This window comes from Myotis yumanensis, unplaced genomic scaffold, assembly GCF_028538775.1.
Source record: "Myotis yumanensis isolate MYYU_CA2020_CCGP unplaced genomic scaffold, mMyoYum1.0.hap1 SCAF_16, whole genome shotgun sequence".
Classification (NCBI taxonomy): domain Eukaryota; kingdom Metazoa; phylum Chordata; class Mammalia; order Chiroptera; family Vespertilionidae; genus Myotis; species Myotis yumanensis.
Genome location: NW_027223767.1, coordinates 31,447,699 through 31,466,077, shown reverse-complemented (window position 1 = coordinate 31,466,077; position 18,379 = coordinate 31,447,699). Strand labels below are relative to the sequence as shown.

Below are 18,379 nucleotides of genomic sequence, written 5' to 3'. Positions count from 1 at the left end.
AGGGCGGATCAGGGGGTTGGGGCGCCTTCCCCTGTCACGAACAGAGCAGGGCGGATAGGGAGGTTGTGGCCCCGCCCCCTGTCACACACAGAGCCGCAGGGTGATCGGGGGTTTGGGCGCTGCCCCCGTCACGCTGATCCTGGTGCCAGGAGGCCTCGCGGCTCCGCTGATCCCGGTGCTGGGAGGCATATTACCCTTTTACTGTATAGGATAGAGGCCTGGTGCACGGGTGGGGGCCGGCTGGTTTGCCCTGAAGGGTGTCCTGGATCAGGGTGGGGGTCCCGCTTGGGTGCCTGGCCAGCCTGGGTGAGGGGATGATGGCTGTTTGCAACTGGTCACACACCCTTCAGGGTGGGGGTCCCCACTGGGGTGCCTGGCCAGTCTGGGTGAGGGGCTGAGGGCTGTTTTCATGCTGGCGGGTGACTGAAGCTCCCAACCACTCCTTTTTTTCTTTTTTTTTTTTTATTCTGGGCCAGCTTTAGCTCTGAGGCTTGGCTCCAGCTCTTAGGCCTCCGCTGCTGAAAGCAGGTATCTGGTTTGTTTGGGTTCTATAATCGCAACACTGTTTCAACTCCAGCTCTGAGATCCCGGCTAGCTGAAAGCAGGTTTCTGGGGTTTTGTTTAGATTCTATATTTGTAACAATGTTTCAAACTGCAAGCTCAGAGGCCGGCAGCGGCAGGCGGGGAACGTTGGAGTCCTCCGTCACTGAAGCAAGCAAGCCTCATGTTAGCTTCAAGCTGCCTGGCTGCCGGCCGCCATCTTGGCTGGCAGTTAATTTGCATATCGCCCTGATTAGCCAATGGGAAGGGTGGCGGATGTACGGCTAATTACCATGTTTCTCTTTTATTAGATAGGATATTTTAATTAGAAATCACAGAATCATCAGTGACTGCTTTCTGTCAAATTATCTCTCATTCCTTTCTATCCCAACTCTGCTCTGGATCACAGATTTGCCCTGACTTTTGTGTAATGCAGCCTTAATTAAAGCTCTCTTCTCGCTCCAGGATCACTCAGCCTCTACTCCCCTCCGCTCCTCTCAACCTCCTATTACCAGACTGCCCAAGTGATCTTTCTAAAATGCAGTTCTGATGGTGTCACTCCAATGAGAACATCTGATGGCTTGCTATTGCCTACAGTGGTGGTACTTAAAATATGCACTAGGGGATTTTTGTAGTTCCAAGAATTGGACAAAGGTGTTTAGAGCTGCTATAATCAAGTAATATCAAGCAGTTTAATTTGCTGGAAGAAAAAAATTAAAGGATAAAGATAGATGCATTTTATTTTTTGCCCATATCTTTTTCTCCAATATTTGAGACCTGCTTGGTCTACTGGACAGGCCTATCAAAAGAATAAAACAAACCAACTAATATTAATTCTGAAAGAGTCAACTGTACTTAACAATTATTTTCACCCATAATAAAGGGTAGAGGAAAATGCTCTCTTATTTTAATAAGATATTATATAAGTGTCATGTTTTTTTCTAATGCATATGATAGAGTTAAATATATGCTTAGATAACCTAGGACCTAACAACTATCATGTACTCAGTTTTTGAACCAAAATACCACTTTACATAAACCCCTCCTGGTAAAGGCTTTGGCAACCTAAGTCACTGTTCTCATAGTTCACTGTTAACCAAACGCTTCACTGATGTGCCGGTCTGATTTTATATTACTTTTTCATTAAACACCTACCTCCCGAGATAGACAGTGAATTCATTGAGGACAGAGCAACGTACTATTCACTTTAAATCACAAGTGCCTGCCACATAGAAATCACTCAATAAATGCATATTGGAAAAATCAGTGAGTTCAATTATATGAGAGCAAGACTGCCAACTATTTGTTGCAATTATAGTCTCATAACTTTAGAGCAAAGTCAATAAATTTTCTCTGTTTCAGTTTAATATGTAACACATTATAAACATCAAATAAAAAAGTTTTAGAAAATATTTTACCTCATGCTGTATAAATACAGCAAGTGAAATAATAAGTCCAATACAACAAAACTCCATTAAAAACACGTCAATGTTGATTTTTAGGAAGTTTCTTAAAAACATGCACTGCTCAGACCCATGAAGGGAAATTAAGGATCCAGTCACTTCTACAAAATTGAATTATAATTGTGAGGAATTTTTAATTCTATGACCATAAACTGGATAATAAATACTAAATTGTTTTTTCATGCCCCCCCCCACCATAAACAAGGCTGTTTCTATCTCAATGTACATTTTCTCAAGTAACAAAAGTACCCAGATCAATCTCTATAAATGTAAGGGTTTGGATATGAAAGTAGACATACAAAAACCAATGGAGTTGCCATCATTACTTCATTATAGCAAGTAAAATTCTACAAAAAGAAAAATCTGCCAACACGGTTTTCACGGTGAAAAAGTACTTAATTTTTTCATGTCAGAAACAGATACCAGTATCCTTTTGTTGTTGTTGTTGTTAACACCTTTGAGCCCACCAGAAAATTCCCTCCCAGCTTACATAATAGCATGTATCTCACGGCCAGGGAACAAGGACAGCAGAGGCTTACTTAATGCATGCTAAGTCTTATGGTTTATATTTGTAGTAAATATCTTATTGTCTCCATCTGATTGTTTATGGCTGATGAATGATGGACCAGTGGTAATACGCATGGTTGCATTAAAAGTCGGCATTTGAAGATGAAATCTCAAAATAACTGTAGGGAAAGAAAAACATAGGAACTACTTACGGCCAGCAAGCAGGAACTGATAATACTGTACAGCATCTGCAGCCAGGAGCAGAGGGTGGTTTGCATTAAATGGTGGCTGCAATTCATTCCATTGAGGAGTTCTAAGGAAACAGCAGAAGAATATTAATATTTAAGCTTAATAGATGGTATGTAAATCAACATCACTGTCACCACTTACAGACATTGATATAAACTCACACTATCTTTGTAATCATTAAAATGAACTTGTTGGAGTGCTGAAACCTAAAACACAAGGCCATCTGCTTAGAAAAGAATAAAAAGGTGGCAGTGATTCATACTAATCACACAGAGCCAGTATCAGTTTAAAGCAGACCCCCCCTCCCCCGGCATAGGACAGACAGGACATTCAAAATACTGGACAGAGAGGAAGTGTGGAATTCAAATGTCAAAACTAAGTAGTTCTAATTTTACCTCATTTCTGACAATTTTTAGAGCTCTCTATTCTCAGAATATGTGTGTATTTTCAAATAGAATAAAGCAGGGAAGACAATGGTGGGGAAAAACACAGTTATGTTCGTGGGTGACGTATTAAAGAACAAATTAGCATCTGAGTTCCAAAATAAACCACTTATTTCAACAATGATGGTGCAGTAATTTTAATTAGATCTGCCCGCTCATGAATAACCTGATAAATAAGCTACTGATCAAATTAATCTAGTGCAGTAGAGTAGTAGTAAAGAATGCTGGAGCCTTGAAAAATCAATATAAGAGTATTTTAAAATGTCAAAAGGAAAGGGATCATTTTCATATCCATTTTTGTCTGTTTCCTTCCATACATGTCAGGACCAATTTTTTCTGTCTCTCCTATACCATCTACACGTGTATAGCCACTAACCTTTTCAGTACACTACACTGAAAAGGTTTTACTCTAGATTTAACTTCTCGATCCGTATTAGCTTATAAAGATTTTAGTGATTATGTACTTTTAAGAAGGACTCTGATTCATTTCTTTAAAATATGTTTTTATTGATTTTAGAGAGAAAGGGAGAGGGAGAAAGAGATGGAAACATTTATGAGAGAAACATCAATTGGCTGCTTCCTTCTGGGGATCCTGAATCAAACCAGTTGAGCAACCTCTTGGTTCATGAGTCAACACTTAAACATTGAGCCACACCAGCCAGGCAGGACTCTGATTCTTAATAAATACTTCTACAGTCTTAGCCTTTATATATTGGGGAATAACTGTAAAGGAAACCTTCCAATCTATTTATGTTAGTTTATTTCCCTTCAATGACTGCCTCAGTGCACTCTCTATTTTCAGTGAGCATGAGACTGGAAATAAGGGGAAGCATGTGGAAAATTAAAAAGAAAAAACAAAACCCAAGTCCGAGAGGAGGTAACACAAAGATACAAGGAGAAAGGAGTTCAAAAGGACGTGTTCTCTGAGGCACATATGAGTCATCTGAAAATATATGACCACACAAAAATCTGTACACGAATGTTCTTAGCAGCGTAATTCATGGCAGGTAAAAAGTCACATCACAGTGTGGGTCAGCTGATGAATGGGTAAACAAAATGTGGTATATCCATGCAATGGAATATTATTTGGCCATAAAAGGAAAAAAGTTCTGATACATACTACAACTTAGCTGGACCTTGAAAACACTATGCTAAGTGAAAGCAGTCAGATGCAAAAAGGTTACATTTTGTCTAATTCCACTTATATTAAATGTCCTAAGTAGGTAAATCTATAGAGACAGAAAGTAAAATGAGTGACTGCTAATGGGTATCAAGTTTCCCTTGGGGTTGATGAAAACTGACTGGTGATGGATGGGTACATAACCTAGTGAAAATTTACTTTAAAGGGGTGAATTGTATTATGTGTAAATTATGTCTCAATTTCAAAAAGGAAAAAATTATCAATACATGCCACAACAGGGATGAATCAAAATAATTTTGCTGGATGAAAGAAGCAAGACAAAAAAAGAATACACACTCTGATACCATGTATGTAAACTTCTAAAACTCATCAAGTAATCTACAGTGAGAGAGCAAATAGTGGTTGCCTGGTGCTCCATGGCAGAGGTAGGGATAAAGAGTGGCAGGAGGGAGAGATTAAAAAGAAGCATTAAACAACATTTGCAGGTGATGAATATATTTATAATGTTAATTATGGTGATGGTTTCCACAACTGTATCCGATGTCAAACCTTATCAAATTGTACACATTTAATATTTTATACCTCAATAAAGCCTGGAAATTGGATATTACTGAAAAAAAAATTATTTTTTCCAAACTTAACCAACTGTGTTTAATGCTGCGGAGTATAATTTCCTTGTAATGTATTCAAAGTATTATTTAGAGAGTGATTCATTCGTTATAATAACTGCATGGAAGCTTGACTTTACGGCCCATGTGCTATAGTCTGAGGGGGCGGAAAAGGGAGTGCTTGGGAGGCAGACCCATCACAGTGCGGGTCCACGGACAAGGGCCTCTGGAGATGAGGGGTTTCAAGTTAGACTGTGGATACTTTCTCCAGAAGGGTTTATGCTTATCTTTGCAATGATGTCACAAGATAACCAGATAGTAGACAATTTAAAACTTGGTCCCATTACCAGACCAGAATGCATATGTGCCCTATGAATTAAATTTTTTTTTCCTAGTCCTTATGTGCTGACACTCATCCTGAACAGCTGAACCCACTGCCAAAGGGCAGAGCCAGGACCCAAAGAGCCGAGTCCCCAACCCACAGCCAAAACCAGTCCCGAAGAGCCTATTACTGAAATGTAAACAATTTTTTAAAGGGGGGCATATGTAATACTTTCAACAATGAAGATTAAACAATAATAAATAAATTTTTAAAAATTTTAAACAAGAGAAAGAAAGAAAAAGAAAACAGAAAGGTGGTATTACCTAACCAGAGTCCAGCTGGCTCGAGGTGATGTCATCATTTCCAGTGGGGTGTCATCGCTAATCTTGGGGGCAGTGCTGAGCGGCCGTGGCTCTATCATGTGCTCCACTAAGGTCCCGTAGCAGCTGATGATGTACAGAGATTCAACTACAACTTGTTTGGACTGATCTACAAACAAAAAAATAGAACCTGGATGTTTGATAATGACCTAAAAGGAGCACAGCATAGTTTTTATAAGCTATTGAATTTCTAATCTCTTCTGGGGCTACTAAGAGAAAATAAAAAGGCAGGAATTTTGTTCACATGAATGGGTAAGGTGTCTGCTCCTTGCCTAAAAGTTGTCTCTTACTAAGTATAAACTAAGGAATTTAAAAGTGTCTACGCTATCTAAATATTTTTTAAATCTTAAGGAATGCACCTCAAGAATGATGTAAGTATATGCAAATTTCTAATACAGTGAAACAATATTTTTCAGTCTGGTATATTTGTCTGCAATATAATGTGTCCCACGTTATGAAAAAAGAATGCTATCAGGCGGGACAGGGACAGACTGACTGAAAAGGAACACTGCATGGACAAAGACTTAAGAGTGGCACCAGATGTACCCACTCAAGTGCATGAGAGCCCTTTGTACGCTGACATCAGCCCAACTTCTCATCCACTTTCCCTTTCACATTTCTGGATTCGAACAAACCAACAAGCAAAAAACTCACACATCCTCCTCCCCCAAATCCTCTTCCTTCTTTTTCTCAGTTGGATCCCTGGCCTCCATGGTAAATGAAGAGGGAGGTCAGGTGCTGAATATGGACCTAATCAAATGACTTTAGAAGGAGGACACATGTCCTCACTGCCAGAACAGGTTCAGTCCTCTATCTCGGGTTTTACAGTAAAACCGGAGCATAGAAAACCACTCCTGAATGCTGGGTGGGTCACCTTATCTCTAGGCCAGAGGAATTCATTACAGCTGATTTGGGAAAATGGCTAATGACCAGTCAGTGGTACATAAAGGAGTAGCAAGTTAAAAGGGTAATTAGAACAGAAGGGAGAAGCATTTGAAATCGAGCTACACAGAGGGTTTTAACTAGCAACAAAAAGTCATTTCGATAGCATCAGTAAAGCTAAGGAGGTAACAAAAAAATAAAGATGGGATAAGGAAATGGAAGGCTTGCGTTCTGTGCTGTATCCTCTCCCACTCAGGTAAGGAACCTGCTGTGCGGGAGATCCTATTTCCCTGGAGAGGGTCACTGACAGGCGATAACCAGGGAAGGGGCTGACGTCTGATTGCCAGCATTAAGCGCAACGGAGAACCGTTTCGTTTAGCCAAGAACAATACAGCCCTTGGAACTCTTCAAAGCAGTGCCTCATAATAATAGCAATGTGACCTACTTCAATAGAACTCAAATGAGGGGGAAAGCTTATTCAAAATGAAATTCGTGGTCCATCAATGTAGGGATTCTCCTCTACACAGAATCAGTCAGCCATCACACAATAAATGGAAATTAATGTAAACATTTTAGGTGTTGATCCTGATGATCAAAAAAGGGATTAAAAAAAAAACTATATAAATTCGCTCTGGCCAGTGTATCCCAGTGGTTGGAGCGTTGGCCCACATACTGAAGGGTCGTGGGTTCGATTCTGAATGAAGGGCATGTACCCGGTCAGGGCACAAGTGGGAGGCAACCAATTGATATCTCTTCTCACATCTCTATCTCTGTAGGTCTCTATCTCTCTCCCTCCCCACCTCCCACTCCCCTGCCACTCTCTCTCAAAAGCAATGGAAAAAAATACCCTCCATGAGGGTTGACAATAACAAGAAAAATTTTAAATAACTATATGAATTCAAAGGAGCAATGGTTACCATAAAATATGACCTTTATTTCTGAGTGGCAGCCTATTTTTAACTTTTAGTTTATAATATGGCAAACTTGTTGATTTTTTTTTTCCATCACCATTTATGGCCTCTATGCCCTCTTCCATTCTCCACCACCCAACCCCCACAATCACCACACCGTTGTCCATGTCCGTGAGTTCTCTTTTTTTTTTTGCTCAATCCCTCCACCACCATCCCAACAACCCTCCCACCCCCACCAGAGCTGTCTGCCTGCTCTCAGATTTAACATTAAAAAACCCCAATTTCAAACTCTGATACCATCACTTACTAACTAGTGCTTTTAGCTATTTAAACTCACAATCTCAAGTTCACTTCATCTCTAAAACAGAGATAAGGAGAAAAGCTATGAATTTTCCTCAAGAAACAAATATTACCAAAGGCCCATTTAACCCTCAGTGAGATACCCACCTTTTTCTCTTTTCAGACCAGCGTTATTTGCAAACCATGACCTGGACGTCCCAAACACTGCAGCCACGCAAAATTCTCCGCCCATTGACTTGCTGGGTGAAATTTGTGGAGGTGGTTTAACTTTGCTTAAAAAAATAAAATGATAGCAAAAAAAAAAATTACCATGAGGAAGTCACAGTCCTTGAGATAATGACATCTTTTCCTTAAAATTCCACCCCTAAGTATTCAACCGCCCCCTCAATGTGGACATGCATTTTGCCTTAATAACTGGTAGTGTGAGGCTGTGTTCTGCAGTAAGAGTAAAATTAGTTCAAAGTTCCAGAGCTTTATCAGATCAATAAAAATTAACTCCTTTCTGAAATACGTGCTGGGGAAATCCAAGTCACTTCTTTTCAGATGGGTAACAATTCCCTGGAGATTTCAGAGTGAAGCAACAGAACCACCATAAACATCTCGGGATAGTAAAACAGTTTACCTTTTCATTTTGATAGATAAGATTTGGGGGTGACAATTCAGTTGAATGGAGACAGCATGAGTGAAAATAATGAGGTGATACAGAATGAAACCCTGAAAGTGCTCTTAGCCACAGTGCTACAAGGACGTAGACAACGTGTGGGTCGATCTAATGATGTCATGCAATTATATTCGCTGATCTTCCAATTTGTTTTTTCTTCGTAGATGTGTGAAAATGATGTGTGTGTTTTTGTTCTGTTTTTCATGTGTCTGAGGATACATTACGTAACTGCTGCTACATCTCAGAACTGACATTAAAAAGCACACACTTTCCTATTTGTTTTCCCCAAATCAGCTTTCATACCAGCAACTTCTAGTACCAACCTTTTCTATTCTTTCAAATCCTTCTTTCCCTTCTTTTTTGATTTGTCAGAGGCTTCCCAAAGCTCATTAGCAATTTGCCAAACACCTTCAATAAGTGATGGCATTATTTTCTCTAATTCATAGACAACAGCCTCCCTGCACACTGGTCATGGTCACAGCCTAGCTGGGGCACAGGAATAACAGAGCCCGATGTTCCTGCTTTGCTAGTCAGTCTCCAATGCTGAGTAACATTATTTCTACCTTGTTTTGCTCACTGTCCTTTATCTCTTCATCTTTTAATAAAGTGTGGTTGGATGTAGACAGATTGGTTTGGGGAGTCAGGAAGAAACCTGAATCTGAAACCCCATGCTACCACTTACTAGCTCTGTGACTTTGGGTTAAGTTATTTAACCTCTCAGAGCTCAGACTACTAGTATGTAAAAAAATTAAAAAATATAAAAGTAATGCCTACCTCATAGGGTTATTTTAAGGATTAGTATATTTGTTCTCAAAGTGTGGTCCCTGACTAGTAGTGCCAACTTGGAACTTCGTAACATGCAAATATTCATTAGACCTATTGAATCAGAAATCCTGGGGGTTGAGCCTAACAATTTGTGGGATTTTTTTTTTTTGAGGAGCCCTCCAGGACATTTGGTGCATACTCAGATTTAAGAAACACTGTATCGGGAGAGATCAACCAAAGGATTTGTATGCATGCATATAAGCCTAACCAATGGACACAGACACCAGGGGGGTGAGGGCATGAGTGGGGGGTGGGAGGGGCAATGAGAGGATAAGGACACATATGTAATACTTTAATCAATAAAGAAAAAAATAATAAGTAAATAAATAAATAAGAAAGAAAGAAACACTATCAGCTAAAGTGCATAAAGCTCTAAGGGCAGTACTTCCCCATATCATAATTCTCAGCAATGTTAACACTCTTCTATTTTTCTTTTAATTAGAGTTTGCATTTGTAATCTGTTTCCAGACCCTTAAGACACCTGAAATAGTCTCACCCATTTTACCTCCCAAGCCCTCTGTTTTGACAACTTCCTGGTAGGGAGAGCACAAAGTTTAGATCAGAGGCCATTGTGGTTGGTCGTTTGGGTCCCTCCCTTGCTACCAGATCCAACATAATGCATATTCCATATATGAAAAGGTCTCTGCTTTCCATCGGTATTTCTTAAGCGCTTTGTGTCATTGCCCATAAAGATCGAATCCCCGCCTAAAATACGAGTGCCTGTCACAGTCAGACTTCCACTGAAGGGAATAAAGATAGTTTTTTTAAAGTTTCTGTGAGGAAATGAAACAGTTTCACAAGTGCAATAACCTTCGCACAACCGCAATAAGCTACCAACAGAAAGGAAAGAGTCCGCTCCACCTGAACAAGAGTGCCCCTTCCCGGGGAATGGCATCAGAATTGCTCTTTCTGGTGGAGATGCTCTCTGTTGCACTACATTACAATGTAAACCCTCCCTCAAAGCCTTTATTTCCATCACTGAACTACTATCATTGAGCTGTTAAATTCCTGTAAGGAGCATCTTTTAAATTCCATTGGTCATTTAACCCTTAAGTGTTTGGGGAGGTTGGAAAGGAGGAGGAGAGAGAAAAACACCATTGCAGAATTTTTTGAAAGGTGTTTCTAATTGTGTGACTATGTGATTTTTACTAGAATCACCATCAGGAAACAATAAGACTATAACGTATAAATAAGCTTCACAAGGAACTCAAAGCTCTTGGCAAATTACTGAATGTTATATTTGTTTTGTTTTTAATCATGTGGTAAGCAACAAGATAGAAAACAAGTGCTCATGCCACTTCTTAAGAGAGACTATGGCGGATCTAGAGAATACATCCTAAAAAGACTTTAAAATAGTTGCTGCTGGACCAGAGAGCGACCTTTATAGCATAACAATAAAGAGTAGAAATATGAGAGGACGTCGATTTACTCTTTGGCCATGCAAAAATATATTCTGTATGTTTATTAGTTTACAGTCTAATCAGCCAATATCAGAGGTGAAATCCCTTACATGTCTTTAATGCTGCAAATAATTCAGCTTCTGAACATACAGCTAAAAAGCACCAACACAGCATCATTTTACATAAACTCATTATTTCCTATAGAGAATAAGCACTTATAATAAAAGTATGCATAACATTATGTAGTGATTTTTTAAAAATATATTTTTATTGATTTCAGAGAGGAAGGGAGAGGGAGAGAGAGATAGAAACATCAATGATGAGAGTCATTGATCAGCTGCCTCCTCCACGCCCTACATTGGGGATCGAGCCCGCAACCCAGGCATGCACCCTTGACCAAAATGGAACCCAGGAGCCTTCAGTCCACAGGCTGATGATGTGTTCACTGAGCCAAACCAGCTAGGTCTGTAGTGATCATTTTTATTCCTAGTTTTCTTTTTCCTCAGATGGGCCCTTAATAAATCACATTAGTAAAAAAGTTTGTGTTCAATAAGTTTTCTTCCCTGAAAATAACTTGCTACCTCCTACATGACATAGTGTTGTGTGTTAGGCATGGAGCATACATGACGAACATAATCATAACAAGTTATTTCTACATCAACCTACATTTGGAAGGACTATGGTATTTAAGCAAAATAGAACATAAAATATGTGCATGCGTATATAAGACTTCCAGAAAAATACAAAGGGAAATAATCTAAAGGTTATTATTAATAAAGTATTTTCTGTGTACTATAACCAATGGGAGAAAATTTTAATTTGACTGAATTTGCCCTTCATCCTAAGTTTAAAAAAAAAAATCCAATACCAGGAATGCGAGGTGAAGCAGAATTGAACCTTTCCGCAATAACCCAGAATCTTTCCATTGCAAACTACCCTTGTTAGCAGAGATATAAAACACTGAAAAATGGCCTTAGCCAGTTTGGCTCAGTGGATAGATCATCGGCCTGTGGACTGAAAGGTCCCGGGTTAGATTCCGGTAAAGGGCACACACCCGGGTTGCAGGCTCAATCCCCAGAAGGGGGCATGCAGGAGGCAGCCAATCGATCAAGGATTCTCTCTCATCATTAATCTTTCTATATCTCTCTCCCTCTCCCTTCCTCTCTGAAATCAATAAAAATATATTTAAAAGTAAATAAATTAAGTAAATAAAATAAAATAAAAAGTAAAGCACTGAAAAATGGCCTAACCAGCATGGTTGAGTGGTAGAGCACTGACCTATGAACCAGAAGGTCACAGTTCCATTCATGGTTGGGGCTGCCCAGGTCCCAGGCTCAATCCCCAGTCAGCGGCATGCAGGAGGCAGCCAATCAATGATTCTCTCTCATATTTGATGTTTCTCTCTCCCTCTCCCTCTCTCTCTCTCTCTCTCCCTCCTTCCCTCCCTCCCTCCCTCTCCTTTCCTCTCTGAAATCAATAAAAAAAAATTTTTAAAAATAAAACACTGAAAAATGATAAATATGCGAAAGAATTAAAAGTGAAAAAAGCTAGACTTGTAAATTGTGTTCACCTGTAGATTAGTGGCACAGCCATTTAGAAAAGTATTCCAATGCTAGCCCTTTTATTTCATTTTCTCTCTAAACATCTCCCTTTATGCTCAAATCCCATCACAAAACATTTGCAAGTTTAAAAAGAATACCTCTGGGTGCTTGGAGGCCTCCTCTCCTCTATTCATTATTTTATTAAATTAATGATATGATATAAAAAATGAAATTCCCATGTATATGGGTGTCCAGAAATTCAATTGTGTTAATTATGGTTATAAATGGGAATGAGACATACTGACAGTGCAGATGGGCTCCTTCCTATTGAGAACTTGTGCTCTTTACTCCACTGAACCCATCATAAATGAACCCATGTTCCAAAAGAAAAACAAGTATTTGAGCAAAATGTAAAAGAAGAATGGAATGACCTCAACTTTCATCATATCAGGCAAATAAGAATCATACTTACTAAACTTGACACAAGATAACAAAATCAAAAGTAAAATAAACATACAAAGAAACAAAAGAAATAAGGTGCTAAATTGAAACCCAGGAGTTTAACTTCTTGTTCATCCCTTCTGAGAGACTTAACTATCTAGTCGTAGAATGAGAGTCATTTTTACTGCCATCAGGAGTTCTGGGGACGTTAACATTACGACATTTTTAAAATTATTTACAAAGACTATTGAAGTTACCCAATTGGCGTTTACTGTATTATGTAATACAGTCAGATTAACATATTGAATTTCTCTTGCCTGTTTTTTTTCTCTCCAACATTACTGCAAAGAGAAACAAAAACCCAGCAAGACTCTATCGCTATCTGCTTTAAAATTACAGTAAAATGATGGCCATCTGGGTAATTTTACTGGGTCCTACAGAACAGGATATAAGTGATGTATCTGTGCATGGCATGAAAAGCAGCAATGTTGGGTGCCTTGTTTAGAAGGACACAGGCATGAAAAGAGCTAGACGGAGATAGAAGCACCATTTCTTTCCTTTTCTAAAACATAAGGGTACATTCAGTATTTCAGTTTAAATGCTCACAACACTGATGTAAGAACTATAAGTGGTAAAATGTTTTCGTGTTAAAGAAGCAATTTTCATTGTATGCCTCACCGAGATTAAGCTTTGAAAAGGAATTTAGAAGTTTTCTCTCACTTTCAACTTTATTTTTCTAAAATAAGAACTAAAAGGTAAACTGGAAGTATTTTATTTTAAATATATTAATAATATATCTAAAATTATCCTATCACAAAGTGTTCTTAAAAAATCTCACAGATTTATCTAAACTTTGCACATAAAAGATTCTCTTCATATAAATCTTTCCTTCCAAAAATAAAATTATATATTTATTTTATTTTTTATTTTTTTTTTATTGTTTAAAGTATTATAAATAGTACATATGTCTCCTTTTTGTCCCCATGACCTTCCCCTGGCCTACAGACTGTCAAAATTATATTTTTAATACTCTCAAAAGAACAAGGTAGTTTAAATAAACTATTTATATATAAATCAAATGAATAATCTCAGACAATGCTAATTAACACTTTAATATAACTTACTATGTAACATTTAAATTCTTCTTTAAAATTAACCTTATATCATACAAAAACAGGTTATGTGTAAGAGATATTCAAACGGACTACCTTTCCTCCACACTATTATATATGTAGTTTTTCTTTTGATTAGTAATTCAAAAATAGCAGTAGCTTAAACACAATACTACATGCACATTAGGAGCTCAATAAATACGTGTTACTTATTTGTAATATTGAAAGCAAAATTTATTTTCAAAAATTCACAATACAAATTGTTGTATTAAAAAAGTATATCATATGTGTGATTATTTTACTTTATTTTTTACAGTCATTCAAACTCAAATATCCTAGGGTATACATAATCCTGAGAACGTATAAATAGCTAAAATGACGAAGATGGCCTACACAGTTAACTTTCCAACAAGTTTATTTTACTACCAAAGGGAAAGACATTATTTCAAACTGACTCATTTGAAACTGCATGCATTTAAACACTTCAACAAGTTTATCAAAGAATGAAAAATAAGTAGAAATTGTGACCTAACCAAAGCAAAATCATATTTAAATATAAATGTTGCAACTTGAAAGTAATAACAATGTTGTATAAAATTTATGTAACATTTTAAGAGGAACTGTAAAAAATTTCATATTCTTCCACAATACAAATATTACCCTACAAGTGGAAATACTATAAACATAATTATTTAGCATAATGTTCTATGTCAGAACAGTAAATAAAACATTCTCAAGTTGAATGCTAAATACCATGGAAAAAGTAGCAAAAACTGTTAAAACAAAGAAGCTCTTATAAACAACATGGAAGTTGTCAAATTTATATTCATTTTGCTGCCTTAATTTGAGGTTTCATTAAGATCTTAATGGGAAAAACATGCACCACTAGTAAAGGAACGCATTTGAAAGGAGGATCTTGTAGGCTAGCATAAGTGACTAAAAACGAGTTTCTTGTGAGCTAACGATGGCATCAAACAAACCACAAGGCAGTCTTCTAAAAGACAGGCAATGATTTAAAAGTCTACTATATTTCACATATCCCTTTCTTTAATCTGGCTCTTTTAATCTTGTTTCAACCTCAAATCATTTCTGGTTGACAAGTGCTTTTGCTTAAATTTGAGGAGCACATAAGCTGTTGAAGGAATGGACTTTTCTTATTTAACATACAACATTTGTTACTACGTCTTTACTTCTATGCTAAAACTTCAATCCTTATTAACATGCTAAAACTCTTTTCTTTGTACTTAGAATGAGACATTTATCTTAAGAGTGAACTTAATTCTAAGTTTAGCCTGCAAAGAAATTTTATCGTATGCTGAATCTGGCATTTAAAGATCGACTGTTCACTATAAGCTCCTAAGTAAGATTCATGTATCTTATTTGTTTTTTTTGTTTTTTTAAGAAACCTGGCTAACAAAAAGAATAAAGATGGACTTTCATGGAATTTTTATTCATTTATGCCCTAAATATGTTTAGAATCCTTTTACGACCTGTGTCCTAATTTTGATACTACATTTCACACAGAAAATTTTTATGTTTGCCACTCTATTCTTATATGATAATGAAATTTTCAAATGTTCCTATGGCATATGAATAGTACAATTAGTTTGTGTCTAATTATACTGTACCCTTAAGGTGGTATTTGAGCTTCTTTTTGCCCAACAAGAGAAAAACTATTGGAAGTTTCTTTTCCTAGTATAATGGGACAGTATAAACAACTCCTAGTAGCAGTTATGAGAACTATATATTATATGGGCAGAACTCTTTTAAGTATTCTGAGTAAATTTACAATATTGACATAACTTACATTGCCCAAAACTTCCTTTTGCCTCACTTACTCTGAAAAGCAAAAATAAAAATTAAAAAAATCTAATTTAAAGTTTTTTCAAGAATGATATTTTTCCTTTGAATAAAAAAGAAAATAATAGTAGCAACACATTCATTGAGCACTTTCTTGTCCTAAGCAATTTACATTGTTAGTTCATGTAATCCTCATAATGAACCTATGAGTTAGGTGCTACTGGTAACTCCATTAACAGATAAGGAAACCAAGAAACAGAAAAACCACGCAAGATCATATAGGTAGTGTACGAGCTGAAGTGTACGAGCTGAGATTTAAGATCTAGGAAGTCTGATTCCGAAGCCCTGACTTTTATCCATTATGTGAAACACACTATACCAGGTTCTAAATACATTTTATTTCACATCTTTATATAAAAGTACTCCATCGTGTCTAACTACAAGACAAACCTGTAGTCTGTACAGTTATGTAAGAATTTTCCAAAATAAATAAGTTACGATAAGTAGGTGCTATGAGCTCAAAATTATAAATTATTTAGGAGTTTCAATGTGAAACACAAATTTCCTCCTTAAACACCAAAATTATTCAAAACAGAAGTGACTCTTGTTCCTCTGGTACCACATGCACTTAAAATTTATAGGGTATTTATAGTATACTTTAAATATATTCATATTTCAAAATATAATCAAGTCTTCCAAATGTTCAGCAGGATGTGTAGGGAGCTTCTATTACTACAGTGCTCAGAGCCTTAAACTGGCATGTTAGCCTTGCTTATACACTAGCATTATGAGAGAGAATTCTTCTAATTTCTTTTTCTTTAATATTAAACTGTGATTTAATTTGACTTTTCAAGAAATGAAGTAAACCCAAGAAAACTGCTCTTTGAAAGCTTAAATATCAACATTCATGTCCCATCTACAAATTATTCAGTACTTCGGTGCGTCTATCTGTGCTCAGGCCATGCAACGGAAACAACAGTACAAAACAGTTATTTTCTGAGAGTACAACAAATGAATTAGGCATGCGGGACTGAACTGGGACTCACCATGGAGCTTTTATGGAAAAACACCCCGCTCCAAACAGATAAGGCCTTCGTGGAAAAGGGGGGAAAATGCACAAAAAAATTAGAGAAAAACTCATTTAACATTAACAAATACATGTATATCATACTGTTATAGAGTATGGTAAATCACTGAAGAAAATAGTAATCATTGGTAATTCTGCTGTAGATACTAATGAGCTTGATAGAACCAATAAAAATTATATATAACAAGTCCCTTCATTTTCATAGGGTCAGAGATTTCAAAATGTTCTATTTCTCCCCCTTTTCTGGAGCAACCCTATAGGGTTCCTAGGTAAAATAAAATAAATTCAGTTCTGAGGCCCTTTAAAACAAAGTACAAGTTAAATGGAGTAATTGGATGGCGAAAGGAGTGGGATCAGTATAGCAACAGATGTGGGGTTGTGTGACACCGAATGTTTAAAACTAGCCAAAGATAACTCAATCAAAATTCTGCAAGCATTGTCTGCAGTTCACAGGTTGCAGTCCCAGAGCCAGAGCAAGGAAGCACATATTTCTAAGCTGCTAATTTATAGCAAGTTGAACTGCATATTGCTGGTCAAAGGAACAAACACTAAATACAAGTAGTATGACTTATTTTCATTTAGGGTCACATTCCAGGAAACTGGCCATTCTCTTAATAGTGATACAAGAGATTAGCTTCCTCTACCTGGCCGCCATTGGGTGAGGCTGGAATTAGGAAACTAAAGCCACAATTGCTTGCTTTAAATACAACTGGGGATACAAAGTCAGACTTCGGTGTTACACATATTTCTTCTTAATACTCTGTTCACAGTATTTAAGACGTGCTATGCACATTTGCACACAAAGAAGACCGAGTGATCTAATTATACCCGAAACAAAATGTTGCTATGACATCTGACATTTGGAAGGAATAACAAATTGAGAAGGAAAGCACACTATCAAAACTTGGTTATTTTCTTCTTCAACTTTGGTGCGAGGGACATTTCAAAAATCCTGCTAATTAGTATTAATCTCCCAGTGCACTGAGTATATTTGGCTCCAAACTGAAACTTGAGGATAATGTTTCACAACACTAGCTACCATTCTGAGGACTGAAGCACAGAAGCTAGGAACAAGGCAACAGAGGAGTAAGAGACACTAAGTAGAAGGAGTGAGATGAAAGAACTGATATTAAAAACAAGAAATAGAAGAAAAACTTTGCAGATGATGCCGATGCAGAGCATTTATCTCATTTATCTTACATTTATCTCACAGTTAATGGTAAGACCACAACCAGAGATAAAGTGCCATCATTCACATTTAAAACAGTGGATTTCAAACTTTTTTTTACTGTGACCCATAAAAATATATTTTCAGGTGCAAGCTGGTTTGTTCATAGAAACACGCAAATTGAAACAATTTAATGAATGGGTTTTGGTTGTAATCAACTTTACTTTTTAGGACTTAGTTATAACAAAGATTAATAAACATTCTAACAGGGCAGGTCTGGGTGGAGTCTGAGACTCTGCTTTTCTAACAAGCTCCTAGGTGATGCCAAAGCTGTGTGTTTGCAGACATGCATTTTATTGTATTCTATTTCATTAATGAAAAAAAATGAAAATTTCCTCTTCTGATTTCATGATCCACTAATTACATCAGAAACAAAATACTACTTGCAGCTCGCCCTGCACCTTGACAAACAGTAATTTAAATAACTGAGACCACATGAAAATTCCAATCTCTCAATAACATAGAGATGCCATGCAGAAATGATCAGAAAATGCAAGGTTCAATACGTTTCCATATGCCCACATATACCTCCCAAGTG

The 18,379-nt window shown here is 37.2% G+C and overlaps 1 protein-coding gene across 3 annotated transcripts in view; it reads right to left on the bottom strand.

Annotated features, from left to right (window-relative positions):
* Nucleotides 1-18,379, bottom strand: part of BCAS3 (BCAS3 microtubule associated cell migration factor) — a 470,653-nt gene that overhangs the window by 265,909 nt on the left and 186,365 nt on the right. For 2 of the 3 annotated variants that reach the window (XM_070394364.1, XM_070394365.1), the window contains exons 17-20: nucleotides 16,573-16,617; nucleotides 7,894-8,018; nucleotides 5,597-5,762; nucleotides 2,723-2,823 (exon numbers count right to left, since the gene is read on the bottom strand). In XM_070394364.1, the coding sequence (XP_070250465.1) occupies nucleotides 2,723-2,823; nucleotides 5,597-5,762; nucleotides 7,894-8,018; nucleotides 16,573-16,617 (437 nt within the window). The remainder of the gene's footprint in view (nucleotides 1-2,722; nucleotides 2,824-5,596; nucleotides 5,763-7,893; nucleotides 8,019-16,572; nucleotides 16,618-18,379) is intronic. The other variant, XM_070394366.1, reaches the window with a different exon arrangement.